We start from the raw sequence: 24023 nt of genomic DNA, 5'->3' as shown, positions 1-24023 counted from the left end.
GCTTTGGGGCAGGAATGCACTAGAAGACCTCCTAAAAATCCTTTCAGACCTGTTTCCTCTAATGGAATGATTCCTTGAACAAGTCAAGTGACTCAGAACAAGGAGACCAGCATGACCTTCAGTTGGTGAGCAGGGGCTGCTTTCTCCTCTGGAGGGTCACTGGACATGTAGCTGCACCTGGGGCCGATGGGGACCCAGGTGGGAACAGCACGAGGGAAGTGCTTTGTGGGGAGCAGGACAGCTGTCGTGGTCACAGTTCTGCTCGTGGACCCTATCTGCTGTCAGTGCTCACCACAGGGACTGTGCAGCCAGAGGCTCTTTGGTGAAGGTCTTTCTTTGGTGAAGCTGCTGGAGGTGTGAGCGACTGGACTCAGGTGGGAGGGAGACACCCCTTCTGCCCTCAGCCATGCACGATCACGTCATGTTTGTCGGCTAGCTTGCTGGGGACAGCTTTCCCAAGGGCCTTGCCTGGCTGCCTGCCTCAGCCCCCCTCTGCTCTGCTCCCAGGCAGCAAAGCCTCTGCTGGTGCCCCAAAGAGGGAAGTGTGAAATGGCAAGTGACAGGCATTCATGGGAGCTTCGCACCAGCAAATGGGTGAAGGCTGCTGCCAAAAGCATTGTAACAAAGTGTTTCTTTTCTTTGTATTTTCAGGGTGAAATTGGGAAAAAATTGAGAATATCAGCAAAGGCAGTTGAACAGCTGGGATCTAAGCATTTACACAAACTGTTGATGAAGAATGTAAGTAGCCAGGGTCATATATACATTACAGCATGTGCTGCATTTACTAGATTAAGTGTATGAAAATATTTATTAGTCCACATAATATTACATGCATTACATTTTACTGTGATCATAAGCCTGTGCTGAATTTCCCAGCTCCTCTGTGACTGGCCAGCAGAATGGAAGTACTAAATAATCTAGAACCTTTATTAATACAAGCTGGACTGGAGTTGCAAATAAGAAACTGTTGGACATCGGATTTCTGCTGCCTGGGGAGTCCTTTTCCTGACAGTAATGTGAGCCTAGTGAAGGGTAAATATCCCTCAAGCAGCACTGAAGAAAACAAACAAGGAAATAAATCCTGCCTGGCACTGACAGGCAAGAAACACTGTACAGCCAGTTTTCTAGGGATACTTGGCCCTTCCCTCTAGCTGCAGCATTGTTCATGGAGCTGGGTGAGCCCAAATGCACCTGCCTGAGCTCTGGCACTCGTTTGGGCTGAGCTTTGATTAGGAAACACCCTCTCAGACTGGCATCAGCTCTTTTCTAAGGCGGGGATGGGAGGTGAAAGGATACTTTGGGGTCCAACAGGGGAAAGGAAAGATGGTAGAAACAGTGGTTTACTTGGGCTGACTGGAAAGCCTCCCCGCTACGGGTCACCGGTAGTGCAGTAGCTGTGAAAACCCAGCATGGGAGCAGGGGCAGCAAATCTCCAATGCCAGTGTCATGGCAGCAGCTGGCTGACTCACCACCATTGCTCTCCTCTGCAGAGGTGGTGTGTTTTCTGGTTAGGACTGTGTGAGATAAGTGCCAAGTATCAAATGAACCTCCTGAGAACTCATTCTGCTGCTGGCAACATGCAAGGACTTGTGCGTTTTGTGAGGATGCTCTAAAGCCAAAGAGCTAATGGAGTCTTCTTCAGACCTTGTAGGGAAGCACAAGGGATCTGCTACTAATTTGAACACTGTAGGGTAGTTCACCACCCACACTTGCTGGCACTGGAAGCGGTTGCAGGACATGCCAGGCAAAAGTAAAATAAGCCTTTACCAAAACCCACAATTTTCACAGCACCAGTGGCCCCAGCCTGGAAAGCCAGGCTGGGAGCACTGTGGCTGTTGAAGAGGGAAGAGTGGGATGGCTGGGTGGTGGCTATGGCTGGGGGAAGGTCTTTCCACAATCACTGCCTCTATCTTTCCCATGTCCTCTGGCAGCAGCTGCAGAACTGTGCTGTCCCATGCCTGTCCCATCCTGTCATGTCTTTGCCAGCAGCAGGGTATGGGGAAGTGACAGGTACTGTGTGGAGAAGTGTGGCCGCTGTGAATGCTTCCAAGCATACATCTGCCCTGGCACCATCAAGAATAACGACCCTTCATACATTTATCTCTCTCCCAGCTCTGCCTCTTCCTGCTAGTCTTCTTTTCCCACAATAAACATCAACACACACTGTATCTTCCTCTTTGGGGTCTCAGAGTTGAACGTCGCTATGCTGCTAAGGACATTTGAGCCATTTCTGATTTGTTTTATCAATGTATGTACATTTCTCAAAAAAGGATAAAACCTGATTATGATAACAATGATTATTAAACTCCAGGTTTATTATCACAGCCTGCCTAGGAAAGTTGCTTCCAACACCTGGAGGAAGATTTCCAGAGCCAAGTTCTTCAATGTATCAGACCAAACATCACAGCATTTGAAGTGTGTCTGTGGCTATACTTGTTCTTTCTTTCCCCTCTCTCCCATTTGTTACTATTCCTGACAGAGCTGAAGAAGGCATTTTCAGGGGCTAACATTTGAATTCTGTGTTTTCTCTGAGTGAAACAGAATGTCTCTAAATACCCTGCACAGGGTATACTCTGGTATACTATGCTGAAGGCTCAGACTTCCCCCCTGCACCTGCTTGTCCCCATCCCTTCCTCCACAGCAATCCCAGGGGGACCTGCACTGCAGACATCCTGAGATGGTCTCAGTTACCTCCTGGGAGAGGTGGTCTGCAGAGCCTCTTCAGCCATTGTTTTCCCTGAAGTCCATCCAATGCCAGGTCCATTGAAAGCTCTGCATTGGCAGCTCTGTTCTGCCATATTGAGACAACAACAACAACGTCTTCCATGGATAAATCCTGGTGGTGTGAGCAAGATTTCTTGGGCTGGAATTGAAAACAATAAAGGTGAGGCAGCACTGTCTTGCAGACACCATTTACCCCAGTGTCACAGAGTGGCAGTCGGTACATTTTCCTCTCTCTTGCACTCCTGTAGTGCCCTTCCCAAGTGTTTTCCTTGTCCTCCTGATAACCTAGCCTGCTTCTTTGCTGGTGCAAACTCTCCTCTTGCTTTTCCCCTCTGTTCCTCCCCTGGAGAGGCGAGTTGTCAGCCTTCACGGGGAGGGTGCACCATGCACATGTTAAGTGCCCATGACTGTGTTTGGGCTGCTGCATGGTGGGAGAGGAGAAAAAAATTACAACTCATAGTAATGACTCAATGACTTTGATACCTGTCCAGTAAAGAGAGCTGCTCTTCAGAGCTGTGTCACCACCTCTACTTTTGGCAGACTCCACCTGGGAGGAAGCAAAGTTCTAGTGAGAGGGAAAAGGCTGGAAGAGAAGAAAAAGTCACCTAAGTTTTATTCAGGCATTCAATAAAATTCTGTGCATCTTTTGATTTACAAGTCTTTAAAAAAAACACCATTAAAACTGAACTTGACATGCCACATTGTTTCAATACTGATCCACAAAGATGTTTCCTGAGTATTTCCTTCTCACCCAGGCTGTAAAGCTGAGGTCCTGGACCTCATCTGGAGAAAAATGAGGGGGCTGCCTTGCCCTTGTCTTCCCTTTCATCAGCTTGCTGTCCCCAGGCTTCAGCAGTACATTCATCTCTTGCAGCAACACAGATCATAACAGCTCCAAGCAGCATGGGAGGGGAGAGCCCAGGCTTGATTTGCATTAATTTATGCACTAAGGCTTCCCTTTGTCTGAAGAGCTTTTAGCTAATAGATCCCTCATTGGCAGGAGCCAAGGTCTAATTACATGATAAAATTGTGCAGATGTGACCACAGAAGAAAACACATGATGTTAACAGATTTTTCCACAGTGGCTTGTCCCAGTTTGGAGAGAAAAAGAAACTGTCTCCTCCTTTTTTTTTTCCTTCTTCTTCTTCTTTTTTTTTTTTTAATTTTATAACAGTATCTCATGTTAGCATATGGTTAAAATGAAGAAGAGATCAGCCTTAGTGGTGAAGCTGTTATGGTGAAGCTGTTGGACCTGTTTTTCAAGAAACTCAGGGGTTCTGCCCTTCTATATCTGGCCATGGGTGAAGAAGCGATAAAAGGATCAAAGCACTGAGGAAATTACCCAAAGCAAGTGCTACTCAAGTGAAGTGTATAGATACCATTTGTAGTGTTCAAAGCACTCCAAAGACCAAGTGCAATCTTACTTTGAGAAGTAAAGATAAGAGGAACAGAGCAGTTGCAAGGCTGACAGATAGGGCATTCGTTGGGAAGTTTAGAGGGTCCATGCCTTCATGGATAGGATTACCCTATTTTTGTGAAAGATTTTATGGAGAAATGCCCATAGATTTCCAAGAAATGGAGAATATACATATTCCAGCTGCCTAAAATCACTGCAAAACTGGACATGCTGGGGTAAGTCTAGATATGAGGTAGTATTTGGCATGCAGCCTGGGAAATTGTGAACTGCTGCTGTCACTGCAGATGGTGGCACCCATGGAAAACCATGTTCTGGGATCAGGGAGGTTTTTCAGAGGGAGTTAATGACATGTGGGTAGCTGGCATAGGACACTACTGGGAGTGGAGAAGACTTTTACCTTCAGTGCAAATCCAATGATGCATCCACTAAAGCAATAGTGGGGATTCCCCCAGTTGCCCCAGAAATCTCCTCATTAGGAACAGGGAGGACAAAAATGTGGTTTTGTGCATCTTCTCCTTGGAAGCAGCAGGAGAAAAGGAGACCAAGCCCCTGGGAGAGGGATCTGGTGAGTATCTGGGTTTGAGCTCTGGCCTGGTGATATCACAGTCATTGATCCTTGGCATGTGGCCTGAGCAGGACTTCAGTGACCTGTCCTGGCTGTCACCGACACAAGCCAGTGGAAGGATGGGCAACTGGTGTGTCAGCGTTGTCCATTAGCAGCCTCCATCTGCTCACCCCACTGCCCTGCAGCCCCAGTGGGGAGCCCTGATGGTGGGCTTCCCGCAGTTCTGAAGAGAGGGCCAAAAGCCAGGGTGATCTCAAATGAATGGGGGATGAAGTACTTGGTGAATGAAACCTTCTTCCAAGGAATGCCTCTGAGGTTGCAAACCCTGGAGCAGAGCACACAGGCAGGTCCTGGCAGCAAGGTAAGCACACTTTCACAGCAAGCAGCATACAGCTGCATTTTTCTCCCTTTGAAGAAATAAGCAGTCCTTGTGACAGCACTTTCTTCCTGTTAAATCGTATCTACCTTTTGCCAGCACAGAAGTACATCTAGCTTTGGTAGAGGACGCGCAATAGCTAAATTTTCTAGTCTTGCCTGATACTTAAGGCTTGTTCTGAGCAAATCTTTTCTTAGTTTCAAACTTTCCTTTCTAATATTGCTTCTAGTTATTCACCACTATTAACAAGTGCAGGTCTTTGCAGATAGTTATTCCATCTCCTCTCCAGGCAGCTGTTACCTAGACCATAGTGTTTTATCTCTTTTAAGCTCTTCCACCAAGCAAGATGCTGGGGGACTTCCAGCCCCTGGGGACCTTGGGACCCTGACCCTAAACTTAACCTCACCCTAAATCTGCCATGGGACAGAGGAATGCTGCTACTCAAAGGTACATTAAGAATAAGGGGCTTTACTTGTTCATTTATAGAGTATAGTTCTCTTTCTTAATTTTCTCATGCTTTCTCTCCTTGCATGTACAGCCTGAGCGTTTGTGTGCACACTAAAGCCTTTTAGAGGCCTCACTGAACACATTACTTTTTTTTTTTTTTTTTCCCTGCAAAATTCTCTTTTGGGTTTCCACCCAAAATAAGTTTCCATTTTTAAGAGGAAATGCAAGATATTTGGTCTCAGCAGGATGCTAACATTTTCTTCTAGGAAGAGTTATATGCACTGTTGCTGTGTACAAGCTTGCTAGAAATGCCTGTTGAGATTTCCTGCTGTTTGCTTGTCTAAGACTGATTTCAATTGCTTGTAGCTTTTCCAGTCTGCAACCATTTGTGCTGAAATTTTCTGTTTGTGGTTGCAGTTCCTGACTCAATGCAAAAATTTTTCTGTAATGAGTAGGCTATGGCTTGAGAGAGAGGGACAGAAAACCTTGCATACTAAATATGGCAACTTCTCCTATAGTAGTGATCCCCACTTGGATGGTGGACGTCTGTGCCATGAATCTGCAAATTTCAATTCTACCCATGCCACAGTGTGCATTGCTTGAGGGATTTAGTTCCTTTTAAAAATTACTTAGAACGTTAGACACTCTAAGAGTTAAATTGGAAACTCAAGAACTAGTGTAGCATGAATAACCAATTATTTATTTGATATAGTATTTTTATGTTATTAATTTAATACTGAAGACAAAGACAGACTCAGAAAAGTGACGCAAGAAAACATTCTTTGAAGGGACCAAGGGTGGCAAGACTACAACACAAAGACCATTCCAAAAGGACCTGGTATATGGGAGTTTTATCTGAGTGCAGAAAAAGAAGGGACCACAGCATAGCAAATAGCTAAGAAAAGGAGACTTTTCGCCAAGGTGCTCACCTTTTTTTCCCCCTGAAATAAGAAAGCAACCAAAAACCCAAGGGAGTAGCTGAAGGGCCAGGTGTGTTTGCTCAGGCAGGGTGACATAGCAGTAGCTGGGGACACCTGGACCTGCTCTTCGGCTGTAGCCCACACAAATCTGAAGGAGTGAAAAGAGTCACTGAGAAAGGGCTTCGGTCTGGAGGTGGTGCCATAAAAAGAAAGAAGAAGGTGTTTGATTTCTTCTATCTCTCTGCCATTCCTGAGATCCTTCCCCCTACATCTATGTGGCTGCACCTGCATGGTGGCAGGGACCACCCTACAGTCTCTCTCCCTGGTATCCCCTTTGTCCCCATGCTGAACATGAAGGTCTCTCCCATGCCTAGTGTGAGTAGGTTATGAGGGATGAACACTGGCAGAAGAAATGGAAACAGCAGTGTCAAGTTTTCAAGGGCATGCCAAGAGCAGCGTGACTGGCAAGCGTATATAGGCGGGCTCTTTCGCGTTAGAGCACTGAGATAAATAAGCGGCATGACTGGCACAGTCACGATGAGTCTTTCATGAGAAGAAACTCTTGGGGCTGTCTGAAACACTGCGTGAGGCAGGAGATGGACCCCGTTAAGTGGGCTTCCCGTGGGGCTGCTGTGGGAGACATGCCATGGGCAAGACCCTGCTCAGATCACCAGTTCCCTGTTAATGCTTCACTGACAGCTAGAGTGGTGGGCGTCAGTGGGCGTCAAACTTACACTTGCTGAAGCATTTAAGTCTTTTTAAATACATGCATATGAATTTACAAGCATGTATAAAGATGAGATGTCACTCACATGCACCTAGCCTCTCTGTGAGAAGTTCTCAGGGCAGGTGATTTTCATTCATACTCACACAGAAATTTTAGGTCTATTCAGAGACCAGCAGTTCCCATCAGTGGGGGACGTACCTCTGCTCTGTGGTGACTCCAGAAAGGAGGGGATTAGGAAGTTTGTGCCTATTGGCTTCAGCCAGGAGGAGAGTGATGCAAACCAGCACTGGTCCAATGCATCTTATAGTGGGTAGGGATGTAAGTGGCTTCTACTAAGAAGAAAAGGTCATCTGAGACTCACAGAAGCAGTAGAGGACTCAGAGGAAACTGGAGGGGAGGAAGAACAGCTGTCCGGCTGGGTTGTTGAAATCTTCCTTTCCGATGAAGTTCAGTTGGTTGTCGCTTTGGCACATCATAAAGGCTCGTGGTGAAACTTCAAGTGCTGTGTACTTGTCTGTAAAGCTTCAGGTTCAGGCATTTCTGAGAAGGAGGGTAGGGAAAAAGATACTGTTTTGCACTGTTGTAGAAAGTCAACATTTCAGCAACATGAAGAGTTGGAACAATGCAAAGTCTGACAAAATATCCATCATATGCATTGCCTCTCCACAGCTCTTTATCATCCCTAATTAGTGTAAACATTAAATGTAACAAAAAAAATATTTTGCACCTATGCAGATGAGCCTTAGCAGCAATTGCATTAACCGGACTGGTTATTCCATCTCTGCTGGGTATATTTCAGCCCTGAGCAGAGAAGGATTATAGCTGCAAGAGCAGCTATGTCCTGGCTCTGGACAGAAAGCAGGGACACAGCCCTCTCTTTTCCTGAAGTGCTACCTGTGCTGTACACAGACAACATAGCATCTGAAGTTCCCAAATCAAATAAAGAAGGGCCAGAAACCAAATAAGCAGAACTCCTGAAACTGGAGGTATGAGCTAGGGTGAGGAAAAGCCATTGCCTTTTCTAGGATGCAGGATTCCTTCATGTCCAGCATCTCTTCCACAGCAAATCTTCTCTCCTCCTAATGGTTGGCTGCAAGGTTAAGTTCCGTGGGAGCAACGCTGTCAGAAGAGAAGCTTCCTCTTGCCAGCAAACACTTTGGTCCCACTGTCCCAGCTGGCATCACCTTCTCCAGGTGGGCTCGAGTGAATGCACATGGCTGGGGGAGGAGGTAGGAGAGGGTCTTGTGGCTGCCAAAGCATCTGCAGGATGCTACCCTCTCCTGGGCTGGCAGTGGCTCCCCTGCCTTCTACCTGTGGCTATGCTGGCCTTCCCTTGCTTCTGTCTGTGTTAATGGTCAGTACATAGGTGCAAGGAGAGAGACATCTACCTCCTCTGTGCCTCTCTACCACTCTTTCTAGTTCCTCAGGGCTTTCCTGCTCCCTGCAGCCCTCAACGTCACCCATGACAGCAGGAACTACTGGGATGTGGCACATATGCCCCCACTTATTGCTACACTTTTAATGATGTTGGAATAATCATTCCTTTTTTCCTTTCCAAGTCTTTGGGCAAGGGACAAAGCAGAAAATGTTGCAAGGGGAGCTGGATCTTGCCACCAGGTTCACGTGCAGGGAGTAAGGGGCTGGATATGGTCAGTCTGGGATGACTGGGCAGCAAGACAGGACCTGGAGACTGCAGCCTGAGCCCTGGCTGAGTGTGAATGCTGCCTAGGGCACTTGGTCATGGCTCCCTTCGTGGTTCAAGGTAGATCACTTCAGTCATTCATAGATGGCTTCCTAATTATTGGTTGTTTTCTGACTCATTTGTTCTTAGACACGAGGGTCTCAACTGCAGAACAGTTTTCTACAAGCAGTTGTAGCTCTGCCTTGAATTTCTTATATCCTATGTAATACTTGAAACCTTGAAATCTAATCAAGGCAATTTGGCAATCAGAGTAAATGGGTTCTTTTGTCTTTAGTCCGTGCACCTTGGTGCCTGGACTGTTACAAGGAAAAATGTCACTCCCTCATTTCACAACAGAAATGGATGTTTGTGGAGCCCTTGGATACCTCAGTGAAGGGCACTATGGGAACTCCCAAAGCAAATAACTGGACCTTTCCAGATCAGGATCTTAACAAAGCTTAAATAATTAATAGATCATGCCCCAGACAGCTACCATTGTTTGCAGGTGGTGACCAATTCTTGCTCTTGACATTTATGGCAGAGGTGAGGCAAGAGATGGAGGTTTGGACCAATGCATTTGAAGGGTTTGAAAGCAAGCAGACAGCAGGTTCAAAACACAGAAAATATAACTATTCATAACTCAGAATAAATAGCCTTCATGGTTTCATTCCAAACTACACTCAGGTATAGGATATCTAGTGTTAATCTGACCCCAACCAGCATTTCCCCTCTAGTCATCTGTTCCTGACAGAGACCTCAGAGTCACTCATCAGCAAAGTTACTGATTATACCTGATTTATCTTCTGGTTAGTCCAAAGCCTTCCATATGGTGCAATTCTAGATCCACAAGGAAAGCCGTTGGGTCCAGACTATTGTGGTTCACTCCATTCTGTGACAAAGGAGAACTGAAGCAGTGTCACGATCAGTGCTGCCTCCCAGGTCAGCGGTCCCCTGTCAGTGGTGAAGGCTTTAGGACCTCAGTTTGAAGGCTGCTAATTGAAGGTCTGAGCTTTTAAGGTGCTGCAAGCTCAAGTACAGCCAAGCCCTTTAGCACTTGCTGAACTTTAAGAATATAAATGAAGTCCAGAAGATTAATGCTGTGCTGAAAGGCTTTGCTGGATCAATACACCTTGAAGCATCAGTTCCAGAGGTGGGCAGCTAACTGTAGACGACAGGGTCTGTTTCACGGTAAATTATCTGGATCAGCATGACTGCCTGTGAAAAGCTCTTGAGAGAAAGACTTTTGCTTGAGCTGTCCCATCAGTGCAAGTGTTCAGGCTGCAGTGACCAGCAGTAATTCCCATGGGAATTCCCAACTATTTCTACCCTGCTCCAGAGTGGAAGGGGATTGTAATTCCACGTGTGTTTCCTGTAAGAACATGGACCCTTCATCTTAGGGTGATGGCCTCAAGAATTTTTGCCAAAACATGTGGTATAGTAGAAACCATCACACAGCCTGGATCTGGGCACGAGCCAGGGTGCAATCTGCTCTGCTTATGAGCATGTGTCTCAGAGTGGTGGTTAAAGTATTTTCAACCAACACCTGTATCACATTAGGAGATACAAAAGCTTGATATAAGAAAAAGGTCTGTACATATATTAAACACTTTCAGACATTTTGATGTCAAGGATGTGCCCTCTCCTTTCTTTTCATCCTCCCCTTCACCTATGTTCAGGATCTGCTAATAAAGTCCTTTTTTTAAATAAAGGTATGCTTTGAATGATCTGGTATTTATTGAAATAATCTAAAATATTCAAATTTCTTTTCAGAGCTTTATGAATAGTTTTTTTTCTTTCTTTTCCACCTTCCTCCCTCACTCCGTCAACCCTGGGTAGCCCTCAGTCTGCTCTTTTTGGTTTGGGGTTACTGAGCCAGCATGCATAGCCACCCTGCCACTGCAGGCATGGTTGGAACCCAGATGCAGCACGTGCTGCCTTCTTCCGCAGGGCAGTTAAAGGGGGAGGAAAGGTGTCGCAGCGCTCTCCAAACTATCAAGCTGCAAGAAGGTCTATTTACCATCTCATACCAGCATACTCTTCATACTGGTCCCCCTGCTGCCTTCTCCTTGTCTCTCCTCACCCAGGCCAGGCTCGCTCACTCTCTCTGCTTCTTCCTCCTCTCTCTTCCTCAGCTGCTCTCAACTACTTAACACAGAACCAGCCACAGCTGCACCTTATCTACATCGGCCAACCCACCGCTCCTGAAGCCAGCCCACAGCTCTATATTATCAATGATAATTAACCCAGCTTCATTCCACTACAGAAATGAACTGAGGAGGATGGTCAAGATCCACCAGCAGGAGCTCGGGGAAGGCAGTGTCAGCTGCAAGAGCAGTTACAAGGCCCCAGCTCTCTGCAGGGGACACTCTGGGACTGAAGTACCCTTGCTGGCATTGCTGTTAGTACCAGACAGCTTCCCACGGCCAAGCGACTGTGACTGGCTTGGCTCTGTAGTGCTGATCGATCCACATCCCAATGTAGAATATGTTGTAGCTGGTGGCAGCCTGTCCCCACCAAGGGAACCACTTCGTTTACTGGAGAAGAAAGCCTTGGTATGTGCTAGTGCGTGCACTGTGTGTAAAGCCAGGGGAGTAGGAGCAAGGGGATGGATCACTTTGGACATACTGGATATGCCATAACACTCACTTTCAGGGGGCTGAACAGCCTTGTGACTGTGGTTAAAGCTAATCCTGAGAGTTTTTCCCAAGGCATTTTCAGAATAAGTTGCTAGAGTTTTCATATGTGATGTGATCTTTAGTTGAAGATATAGTAATAGACACTCAGCGAGTGTAAACTGACGTTTGGTCTCCAGCTGCCAGTAAATCTGCACTGCAGGAAGGTCTGTCTTTCTTATTTTTGTTAATTAGCAATTTGAATCAATGGTAAAAAAAATATCAAAAGCCCAATCCAATTGTAGAAACATATATCAAGCCATGTTCCACAGGAGACTGTTCTGGGTCTGGAATTACTGGTTCATCTTAGCTGGGATATTCGGTGCAGTTCTGGACAATGAAATTCAAGGAAGCTGCAGACCTGCTGATAGACAACAGCAAAAAAATATCCTCAAACCAACCCTACAATTACCAGACCTAGAAAACTATATAAGTAGTATGACTGAAAGAACTGTGATTATTGAGTAGGAAGGCAAGACTGAAGAGGGATGTGAAAATAGTCCTCGTGTGTGTATGCTTGTGAAAGGAAGAAACGAATAAACTGTACTATTACAAGAAATAAAACCCAGTAATCTTACTTTTCAACAGACATTAGGAAAGCCAGTCCAACAGTAAGGACAACTGAGCGCTAGACTGTCTTCCTTAAGGAATCTGTAGTGTGTTTGTCATTGAAAGTTTTTAAGCACAGGTTGGACAAACATCCTTCATCCTTTGGGAACACTTAGGTGTGGACTGATCCTGCCTTAGGGCTGCAGGCATTGACGAGCTGTCTCATTGTGTTTCTTCAGGTTCTTTGTCTCTATTCTCTGTTTATTTACAGATAGGATTGTTCTGTGACTCTCTCTGGAAAAAATAAACATTTTAGGCATCATGGCTCCCAGACCAGAATCAGGAACCAAAAGAAGTTGAAAGCTCCCATTTTTTTTGAAAACAATTAGGCTTTCAGAAGAAAGTGTTAAAACAGTATCAGCCATTGTAAAGAAAAATTACGATAAGCAAATAAGGAATAAGACTACAGAAAGAAGACATACATAATTCACAGGGGAAGGTAGTTTTATAGTTAGTTTTCTAGTGAGAAACTGTAAAGATTGCAACTTCTGTGTTAAAAAACACTAACGGATGCTTGGCCTAGTAGATAAGGTAACTAAATTGTCTAAGTTTCTGAGGAAAAGTTTTATATGAAAGTTGGGGTTCACGGGCAGGTGGGAAACTGCCTGAAAACAAGTTCACAACAAGAAGAGCACCACATCACATCACTGATGCAAAACTGTCTCCTCCTACACCTGAGAAATATCTATACTTAGTCTGTTGTTTGCTCTAAAGCCTCTTTCTCTGCTCATGCATCTAGAAAATCCTGGCTCTCAGCTCACTTCTGACATCCCTTGCTTGCATTTTTTCCTGCTATTCTGTTTTCTATTAATCTGAGTCAATTTAGCATATGAGAAAATGAGGACCAGACAGCACATTATTTGATTACTCATGTTCTCTTAAACATTTGCTCCTATTACTGAAAACTAACTCTAATTCAGCACTACTGTTTTTAGCCTACTAAAACCTAAAAAGAGACTGAGGTTATAAGACTTGTCCAGAGGGGGAATTATGCCTCCCTGTATTCAGCAGGAATGAATGGGTATCTTTAGGGAGAGGTTCATGTGAAAGTATCTCTTTATCTCTATTGTTGTCATATTGTCTCTCTCAGTAGCTATAAAGGGAGCCCACAGTGATTTTTTTCAGATGGAGACATCTGGACTGTAGATGTCTGCTTTCATTCAGAATCCCACCTCTTGCTTCTAAATAATACAGCCCTTTGTTTATTCACACTCTCATAGAATCAAATAGATTCTTTAATGCCCTTTCAGGTTTCTTTGGTAATAGGTGTGATTTCTGGGTTTTCTGATGTGCTGTTTCCATGAGATAGTGTGCTTGTTTGTAGGATGCACTTACCTGTGGAACATTTCACCTTCATCCCAAGCTGCATGTGAGGGAGGTTTAATGGAGCCAGGCTATGTGATTTACACCTGCTTTATATCTCATTGTAATGGCCAATTGGAAACATTACAGCTGTGGAGGGACAAGGCTACTGAGAGCTGATGGGTGGCAACCAGTACCTTGGTAACAGAGTGGGAGGAGTATAAAATGGCCTGGACCACACAGAAACATGTAGTCATTCAGCTAAAACTGTCTCTTTGTACTTACTGGCTTCTTCTTTGGTGGATGCTGTCTACTTCCACTCCTTTAGTGAGCTCCTGGGCACTTTCTACCCTCAACCCTTCCTACAGCTCGCTCAAAACACATAACTGAGATTATCTTCATGTGCATTTAACACATAACTGAGATTATCTTCATGTGCATCTACCCTGCTGTGTTGTTCTTGTCAACTTCTCTCGTCTATTTCACAGAATCACAGTCAGAGAATGATTGAGATTGAAGTGACCTCTGGAGATCATCTCATCTAACTGTCTGCTTGAGTGGGGCTACCTAGAACTGGTTGCTCAGGACCATGTCTAGATGGCTTTTGATTATCTCCAAGGATGGAGACTCCATGACCACTCTGGGAACCTCTGCTGGTGCTCAGTCATCCTCGGCGGGGGGGGGTGGTGGGTGGGGAGGAAGGTGTTTCCTAATATTCAGAGGGAACCTCCAGTGTTTCAGTCTGTGCCTATTACCTCGCGTCCTGTCTCTGGACACCACTGAAAAAAGTCTGGCTCTGTCATCTCTGTACCCTCCCTTCAGGTATTTAGAGACATTGATAAGATCCCCTCTGAGTCTTCTCATCTCCAAGCTAAACAGTCCCAGCTTTCTTGGGCTTTCATGGAGAGAAATGTTCCAGTCTTTTAACCACTGTGGACTTGCATTGGACTCTCTCCAGCATGTCCATGTCTTTTTTTTGTACTGAAGAACCCAGAACTAGACACAGTACTCCAGGTTTGGCCTGAACAGTGCTGAGTAAAAGGATCACCTCCCTTGACCTGCTGGCAATGCTTTGCCTGATGCAGCCCAGGATTCCAATTGCCTCCTTTGCTGCAAGGGCACGTTGCTGGTTCATATTCAACCTGGTGTCCACCAGAGCCCCCTTTCTCGCAAAGCTGTTTTCCAGTTGGGTGTTCCCCAGCATGTCCTGGTGCCTGGGGTTGTTCCTCCCCAGGTGTGGGACTTTGCACTGCTCCTTGTTGGACTTCATGAGGTTCCTGTCAGCCCATTTCTCCAGTCTGTGGAGGTCTCTTTTTGGATGAAAGCAAAACCCCCTGGCATTCAGCCACCCCTCCCAATTTTGTGTTGGCAGCAAACTTGCTGGGGGTACACTGCCCCATCATCCATATCATTAATGAAGACATTAAACAGGATTGGGCCCAGTGTTGACCCCTGGGGTAGACTGCTGCATACTGGTCTCCAACTAGACTTCATTCCACTGATCACCACTTTCTAGGCCCAGATATTCAGCCAGTTTTCAGTCCACCTGAGTTTCCTCCAGGTTTTTTTCACTTGCAGAGAAAATTAATTCACCAGAAGTCATTCTTACCTCCACAGCCCAGAGGACCTGCTGGCAGCTTAACAGATGATCTGTGAGGAGATGTAGTCCCTGGACCTCAATCTAAGATGAAAATTTTCTTCTTTTAGCACACAAAGAAGATTTTGCACTAGAGGAAACCTTTTTTTAATTCCATAAACTGGAATGGAGAAGTTCTTGGTTGCATCTGACTGGCTGATTCAAGTGCCTTTCTGAGTTATGGACATGAGTGTCCAGTGCTTGTCCTTTGTTTCTGTCCCTTGGCAAACCGTCATACTAGACCCCCTCCTGCTCCTGGAAACTTCTGGTGTGGGCTGGATCCTGCAAAGAAGGGAGCAAGAATGCATGTCCAAGCTGGAGGGTGATATGGATAGCTGGAAGTTGCAATGTAGTGCTCATGTCTACTTCTGTGTCTGTCTTGTTGATAAAAGAAACTTCAACCTTTTTCTGAATTAGTATATTTAGTCTTTTGTGCGAAATTATATAAAACACATAATAGAGGAAGTGATACTGATTTTCCCTGCCTGCCACAGAAATAATACTAATTATTAGGTTTTAGAAATGCCCAATCCTTACAATTTTAAAGAATTAAAACCCAAAAATGACCCTAGTGCATGACCTTCTTCAGAACACAGACAAAGAGTACCACGCTGAAATACGTCAGGATGTCCACAGGCTTGCAGAGCTCCTGGCTGACCATCAGTACGTGGGCTGTGAATGGTGAGCAGCGCCACTGGAGACCGAAACAGGAGCACACCTGAAGCAGGTGTGGTCTTGCATGACCTCACAGTCTGGGGCTGTGCTTTGCCAAAGCTGTAGGAAGAGGCTAGGCAGTCTGGGAAGCCTCTGAAATTGTTGTTGTCCTTTGGGCAGCAGCAGGTGTACATGAATATGAGAAAGACAACACACAACGGTGCCAAATAAAGTTTGCATCACTAAGTGTGTGGTATTTTCAAGGGTAAAAATCTGAAATTAATTAGTTTTCAAGAGCTAATTATGTTCATGCATACTAATGTGTATTTTTTCAATAACATAATAAAGCAAATTGTGTGTAGTATATGTTTTATATGTTATAGATATAATTTAAATATTCCATATAGATTTTAAGTATGTCACAGCATCAAAATAATAGTTGTATAAAATTAATAAACTACATAATTTTATATTTGTCTGCTTATTTTAAAATTTTAGAAGTATTTATAAAAGCTGAAAAGTAGTGGCATATCCTCTGCTTGCAAAAATAATTGTATTCAGCTGGATGAATAATGAAAGGATGAAATAACCTGTATCATCATCATTTTACTGTAGTCATGTTTTATTTATCAGACTCATCAGTTTTCCAATTTTCTTTAAAACTGTGTTCTGACAGTATTTCAAGGATATTAAAATACAGGAAAGGAAGGGAGAGGATAAGGTACATGTGTTAGTAAGAGGTCTGGATCTCACCATTGTAGAATATTTTATTTTGATGTTTTGGGTAAGTTGATCTTAGAAAATATTTTGAGGTACCCAAACAAAATTAATACCATTACATGGCAGCAAAAATCAACGGCAGCTCTGCTTTTTGCATATTAAGTACTACCTAAGCCATGTACTCTGAAATGGAAGTCCAAGGCATCTCACATTTGGCACCCAGTTACCAGGTAGTTTCTCTGATTGTGAATGGGGAAAATGACACTCCCCAAGCCCCAGAGTGACAGAGCTCATCCTGGGCTTGAGTTTTCTTGGGGGTCTCTGAAGTGTGTGTAGAAGCAACTTCTCATGGCCAAATCCCTGGCCTCACCCCACTCCCCTGTCACACTGCGGGCTCACCGTGCTCTGGGATCCTCCCTCTGGGGCTGGAAGAGACAGGAATCTCCTGACCAAAGCAGTCTGGGGGAAGGTGGGTCCTGCCAGGCTGTGGATCTGCATGACTGCCACCAGAAGTGAAGCAGCCAAGGGTGGTGGTTTTGGGCCAGCAAAGGAGAAATGAACATGGGGATCCTGCTTTTTCTTTTGCAGTATTAACAACAGATGACTTCTGCTCCTTTCCATTCTTATGCAACCAAGGGCAGGTCTGGGTGCCCCCAGTTGCCACTGTGTGATCCTGCCTGAGCAAACACACCTGGCTCACCAGCTCAGGTCCTTGTGGGGGAAAGCATATCTCCTCTGGGCTTTGACACCCCCTTGGAGAAGTAAAAAGAAAGTCCTGGTTTAAAAAGGAGAACAGGCTGTGCTTCCATCATGTGTTGTGCTCCTTTTGTGCCTTTCATTGAAAGGCTAATTCAGCTTCCCATCATCTCCACTTGCAGTTATTGCCGCCTGTACAAAGCACTGGCAAGGAGAAGAGGAGCACAGAGCCAAGGGTGAGAAAGGCAACACCGTCTCTTCATGGGACATGCACAGAGACAGCAGAGATTGGAAAAGAAACCTGAATAGGGAAAATCTTTGTCTTCTGACAGCTCATGGTTTGGCACCTCAACTTGCTATAAAATCCTGAGGTTCAAGATACTTTGCTTAAATGTATTGTCCTCTTCGCCTCTTGCACAGAGAAACAGCTTCTGCCAGACCCTGCAAGCCTAAAGGCTCCAGGGAGCATTAGTTATCTCTATGTTAAAAGTCTCAACTCCGGGGTTTCAAATTCACCTTACCTTGCATTATGGCATCCTTAAAGGCTGCGCACTCAACTTCAGTACCACCTTTCTGCAAAACCTGCCTTCCACCTTCCCTCCCAATGGCATTTATCTCAGTGATCCCTGAGAATCATTGTGGGTGTCCCTGTATGTCTGACTTCAGTTAAGCTCGTTGCAAATCAGAGCACAATGTTTTTTATTGAGATAAAAATGGTAGTGGGGAAAAAAAAGTCACTGAAACCATGAATTACCTACACATGTCAAGCTTACTAGGAATCTATTCAATAGAAGGTACTGGGAGAGACAAAGTTTGAAGTTTACCTATACTTTCTTCCAGACCAGGCCCTTTCTGTTTCTCCATATGATTCATCTGTCTTGCCAGGCATCCAGTAATAACTAAAATGGTTATGACAGTTTCTCTCAAAAGACAAACGTCCCCATGGCCAAGTATCTGCACAGCCAGATGCAGGAATTGATGCTGTGCCATGAGCCCAGCAAGGAGCACGTAGGTCTTGCCACAGCCCTTTGGTGATGGTGGATACAGCTGCAGCCACAGCATCTGCTGCGTGTTGGCTGTTGAACACCCAGGGGATCTCCTCATGGGCACTGAGAGCAGATCAGCAAGTGCTGTGTCACTACCCAGGTGGAAACTATTGTTCCTATGATGTTCGTCAATGGATTGGTGGGGAAAGGCAAGCTGCCTTGACAGAGTATAAATTCACCTGTCCATATACCAGCTCTCCTTCAGCACATGCAGAGTGCAAGAGATGAAGCTCCTCATGCCAGCTACCCTCATCCTGCTCCTCTCCCTCTGCACCCCAGGTGTGCATGAATACACCTCTGTCTTCAGTGTGCCCAATGGAGGCCACTGGGGCAAGTGGAGGAGTCGGCAATTTTGCCACTATGGCTATGCCAATGGATTTGCCCTGAAAGTAAATTTCTCCTTATTTCCCACCACCTCCGGTCCCTGTGCCCAGCTCTCCATCTCCCAGGAGGGTCTTCTCCAGTGTTTAGATTTCCTGCAGAATTTCTCCTCTTCCAGAGTATGGTACTCTGTACATAAAACTATGAGTCTTCTGGAAAATTTAGCCTAGAAAATGTTGTCACTCTGGTTACACCAGTAAAGAAAAAAATATGATATTCTTTTCCCCCTAGCTACTGCCAGAATTGTTTTGCTCTCAATCTGGATAGAAGTGTGCTGGTAGACGCATAGTCTGCTTGTGGCTGATGTTGCTGAGAGAAGCCACGTCAGTGCTGAAATCTGCTCCTGTAGTCTAGGAGAGAGGCATTCTCCACCAGTGCCTCTCCTGGGACTCGGAGTCTCTGCCTTACATGTTGGGTCAGAAGTAGTTAGAAAACACAAAGAAGAGCATGTTACAAGAGTACGTTGCAGTTTCCCACGGACAGACAACTTTTCCCATGTGCTTCCAAAGACATTTTATCTTTGTCATTACAGAAAGGTCTTGGGACAGTTTATGACTGGCACTTAAAGGAATTTTCCTGAGTCTTCTTCCCCTTCCCTTTACCTCTGTCCCTCTATGACTTCTACTGCAGGTGGAGCCCTCCCAGTTCGGAAGAGATGACACAGCTCTGAACAGCATATGCCTGCATTGTCAAGGTGGCTCAGTCATTGAGTCCTTGGTAAGGGAGTGAATAACACTGTTTTTTTCCCATGTTTGTCATATACCAGCTCACAAAATATCCATAGATATCACCACGTGCAGGGGTCTCTCCTCTGACTTGCTTTGTCTGCATAGTGCTGTAGCATAAAGTAAATTAAAACAGGTGGTTGGGGTTTTTGTTTGTTCATTTTTAGGGTAATTCAACATGGTTACTTCACATCGCATCCTTCTGTTTGCTGTTGACATTTCTGCAGAGCCCTAGGGATAGAGTCCTCCTTTGGAAATCTGCAACACATGGGGCGAATGTGAGAAAACTGATTTTTGACTATACATTCAGAAACTGGGTGAAGCCCTGGCCCTGCTGCAGTGAACAGTGCTGCACTTCTGGATAGCAAAGTGCCTGCTCTCCCCATTGCCTGGGGTGTACTTGTCAGACAGGTCAGGGATGCATCGTAAAATATGTGCTCAGGCTGTCCTTGGAATTTCCACCAGAACCGTAACTCTCCAATCTTGGACTTCCTGATGTTTTTCTGATGAGATACCAATGAAAAGTATAGCCTTGAGGGGGGAAGGGAAAATAATGAAAAAGTAAGAGGCCCCATAATGCAGCAGGTTGTCATCCTCGTCACTGCTGTGAACAAGGAGGTGTTAAGCTTTAGGGCAGCATGACAGGGAGAAGGAGCACTTCCTAGCAGTTTGCAGAGCCCAGACGCTCCTCTGTCTGCTTTTTGTCAGGTGGGGTATCTGGACCAGCTTCCAGGTTTGACCTGGAGGCTACTTGATCTCCTTCTCACTGAGAACAGAGAAGTCCCAAGGAGGAGGTGATGACACAGCAACCAGCAATATCCAAACCAGATGCTCATATGCAACTGTGCTAGTAGGTGATGGACTATCGTGGGGTAGATTTGGCCCATGGAGCAAAAACTGCAACGTATGCGGTCTTCAGACCAAGGTAGAGCTCCCAGCTGGGCTTCAGGATGAGACAGCACTCAACAACGTGAAGTTCTGCTGCAAATGGGTGCTCGCTCTAGCAGCATCACTGCCTACACATCCCATATACCACAGTAGATGAAACATCAGTAAATCTTGGTTTTGGATTTATACTGGGACATGCCTGTGATGTTTTGACTGCTTGCAGGTTGCTGTATTGGCCAATGCTGCTGCTGCTGTCTTCTGCAGCTACCACTATGTTAGCATAGCTTGCCATAGTTACCGAAGTGTATTATGTTCACAAGAATCATCCTATCATGTAACTGCTGGTATACCGCTGTGAAAATGCTCAATCTGTGACAACTGCTCAGAGCTGAGGAACAGATTTCTGTTTTTTTTTTTTTTCTCTGACTGTTAAGTTTCTTTCAGCTTGCTCTGCTCATTTTCGTCTTCTATAAAATAGTCTTTGATCTGTTGATCATGACAGACAGGGCAGAATGATTATCAGTTTGAGTATTCTTGAGGTTTACAACCAGAAAGAAAATGAAAAGTGAGAGCTAAACAGGGTGAAACAGAAATTTTGGCAGGCTTGTGACAAGCATGAAACATTTGGTATCATTGCCATGCCTGACTTTAATAGCCTCAATACTTCTTCATGCTTTTAATAAGCAATCTGTTAGTGCATACCTGAGCTCCTGCCTTAGGAAACATGGTCATAAAAAGTGTGCTTACACTGGGCATCCCCTTGAGTGTGGCTATGGTGCCCTGGGGTGGGTGATATTTTCTCAGACCTCCCTTGTTGCTGATTTGTAGAGTGCTCCACTGGCTCACATAGCTAGTAACGCAAAACTCGTGTTCATGGGACTTGGTTTTTTATTTGTTGCTTCTGGGCTTCATAGTCTAAATAGAATGGGGAGAATAGAAACTAAGACTGAACTCTGTGTCATTCCTCCATTTTTTATGCTCCAATTTGCTGTATAATCTTGAAGTTAGCACCTTGTCCTGATGGGCTAGATATAAAGAACTTATTCTCGATTTGCGGAAATATCATGCCTGGAGATCATTATTGCGCCCTAGTGGCTGAGCCACCAAGCCTTTCTGGCAAGACTTCGAGAAGACTTATTGCCTCTCTTTTAGGAAGCATAGTTATTGTTATCCCCTCAAAGCAATGCATTATGCAGCTTTGTTTACTTGAAACAACCTAAGGGCATGGTGTTGTAATTCTCTAGGTGACTGGTTGGGCTGTGGGAGTCTGGACACAAACACATGGAGCAGCACAGAGCTGATGGATGTGCCAGTTCACATCTGCTTAGCACAAAGACAGCAGATATCACCACTCTGGCTTTTCACCGATGTGAAATTCTCTTCCTTTCGCTTACCTAAACCCCCCTAGAATAATAACTATTTTCTTGTAAGAAATATGCTATATATTAGGCAAAAGAATAGAACAAACATGATACATACTTCAGTTAAAAGGGTTTAGATTAAAAAAATCAGGAGTTTGCTTTTGAGTAAATCACTGGTCTGTCTAACTGTACTGTCTCTGGTGGCAGTGCTCTATATCTAAGACTTGCTGTAATAAAAAGTTTCTCTGAGTCAGGGAAGTACATGAGTATGAGTTTTATTGGCCAAGCCAACAGCTATTGTTGGATGTTTGGTGATGTTGTGCAATGCTGGCCTTTGGAGCACGTGGCGATTTCTCATAAAACTTGTGTCATTTTTCCTCACAGTCCCCATTTTTGTCAACACAGGAGTTTTCCAAGTGATGGATGATGAGTGGAGAAGCCAGCCATAAAGAACTCAGGACTGATTGCATCTACTGTAACCAGGTGGAGAATAAGAAGCTTCTTTTGGCTCTGTTCGTACTGTACAGGGTATGGTTTCCCATCTTCTGCTTCCTGAGGTGCAGTTCGGGTAAACTGATGCATGTCCAATGTCATTCAAATTACTTCAAGTGAAATGCTTACCAAAGCCTCAATGGTGCAAGAAGAAATATTAGAAAGATTCCTGGATTTGAATAATTTTATTTTTTTAAAAAATAATATGAAACTTTCCAGCCAGACCTTCTGCTGGAAATTTGCATAGCTCTGATTTATTTAATCTCAAGATCTGATTTATTTCTTAACCTTTAAAGCTCTTTTTTTGTTTGTTTTTTTTTTTTTTTAATAATTTGGTATTTTTAAGTGATCCTTTAACTGCTTTCTGTCCTCCTTTTGACTGCAGACATTTTAGGCGTGCAACAGTTTTTTTAAAAAAATGCTTATTTTGCAAAACCAGCCCAGTCAGCACTTGAAATACAAGGGATTACTAGCCTCAAGGAAGCATTTTGTAACTTCCATCTCCATTTGAGAATTTCTGAAAAAATCCTTATTTGTCATATATTCAGCTCTCTGTAAACATTCAAATCCCTCAGCTCTAGTGCTTAGTAGAAAAGAACATCACAAACTCAAAATGCTGAAGTAGCAACCTTTTTTTAACAAGCTGAACTAAACTCAATTAAAACTAAATTCTGATGCTTTCACAGCTAACTGGGGTTAACAGTGACCACGCATAAATTTACCTTCCAAAATGACTGTGTTTTCAAACCCCACACATGGACATATCTTAATTTGCATCTAATTGCTTGACTTCAATTTTCTTATGAGATAGGAATCATTTCAGCTTGCAAACTGACCATCTACTATAATTAGTGAGGTGATGTTTGAGGACGTAATATTAAAAATAGCTGCACTGACCTAAACAAAATAGGCTTCATTCAATGAAAGTGAACAGGAATTGTGGTGACATTTTCTACATCATCTTCCAAAGCTGGGGGTATCCCTTTGCTCAGACAGACACCTCCATGCACTTCACAGAAGTCTTAGAGGGCCAACTACTGGTCACCTTCCACCAGAGCAAGTAAGACAAGCAATAATCATCAAGTGTTTCATATTACAGTGTTGTATGACCAGTGTCACCAGCAAATAAGTGTCCTCCAGGTAAAGCTGGTTTCTAAGAGAGGCCATTATCGCTGAAGTGCCTAAAAGAAGGAATTAATTTTCTTTTGAGAGATTTGTTCAAGAAGCATTGCCTCTTTTCTTTTGTGTATGTATGTGTGCAGACAACTGAAAAACTTAAATTTTGTGTTGCACGCTTCTTCTCCAGAGGGTAGGCCAAGCTGGAAGACCGAACATCTGCTTCTTCTCTGCAAATTAATGATTTAGTTAAATTCTGAGGTTGCACTGGGGGAAGAATTATTCATGTTGTCAGCAAACCTGACCTTTTATGCTTCTTTGTTGTGCTGGGCGTAACATGAAGCTATGTTACATAGCTTCATATCACTATGGGAGTAGACACTCCAAATGAGAGCTGTTCCAATAAATGTTTAGAAAACATAATAGCACCTCCTCTTCACATACTTTCTCGTGCCTTTATAAGCAACTTAAAAATCAAATGGGAATGATTTTGTCATCTGAATACTGATATAATACTTCCAGCTGGGCCTCCTCTGGTAGTCCACTTGCAAAACATGTCATATACAGAAAAGATGGGGTGGGACTGCAGTTTAGAAGCTCGAGCTGAGCAGGGCTCAGCCATTTACTGCACTCAGGGTGGAGGAATCAAGCTTCTTCAACTCATACAAAGGTATAAGAATATCACCAAAGTATGCTGGAAGTGATGTGGCTGAAATGGTGTGTAGCTGGAAACTATGAGTAGCTACAACTGCACAACTTAAAAAAGTCACCGTGTGTCCTTGGCCCACCCAGGAGTCAGGAACGTGTTGCCAAAGAATTACTAGCCAGTTCCTGTGGGATGACTATGGGACCAGTGGTAAGACCAAAG

At 44.5% G+C, this 24023-nt stretch overlaps 1 protein-coding gene across 1 annotated transcript; it reads left to right on the top strand.

Moving 5' to 3' along the window:
* Positions 1 to 18416: 18416 nt before the first annotated feature.
* LOC130144298 (vitelline membrane outer layer protein 1-like) lies at positions 18417 to 20343 on the top strand. The gene is given in 3 exon segments (XM_056327734.1): positions 18417 to 18581; positions 19204 to 19298; positions 20007 to 20343. Coding segments are annotated over 3 exon segments (597 nt in total).
* Positions 20344 to 24023: the final 3680 nt, after the last annotated feature.

Source organism: Falco biarmicus, chromosome 2 (assembly GCF_023638135.1).
Source record: "Falco biarmicus isolate bFalBia1 chromosome 2, bFalBia1.pri, whole genome shotgun sequence".
NCBI lineage: Eukaryota > Metazoa > Chordata > Aves > Falconiformes > Falconidae > Falco > Falco biarmicus.
This window is presented reverse-complemented; position numbering and strand designations above follow the sequence as displayed.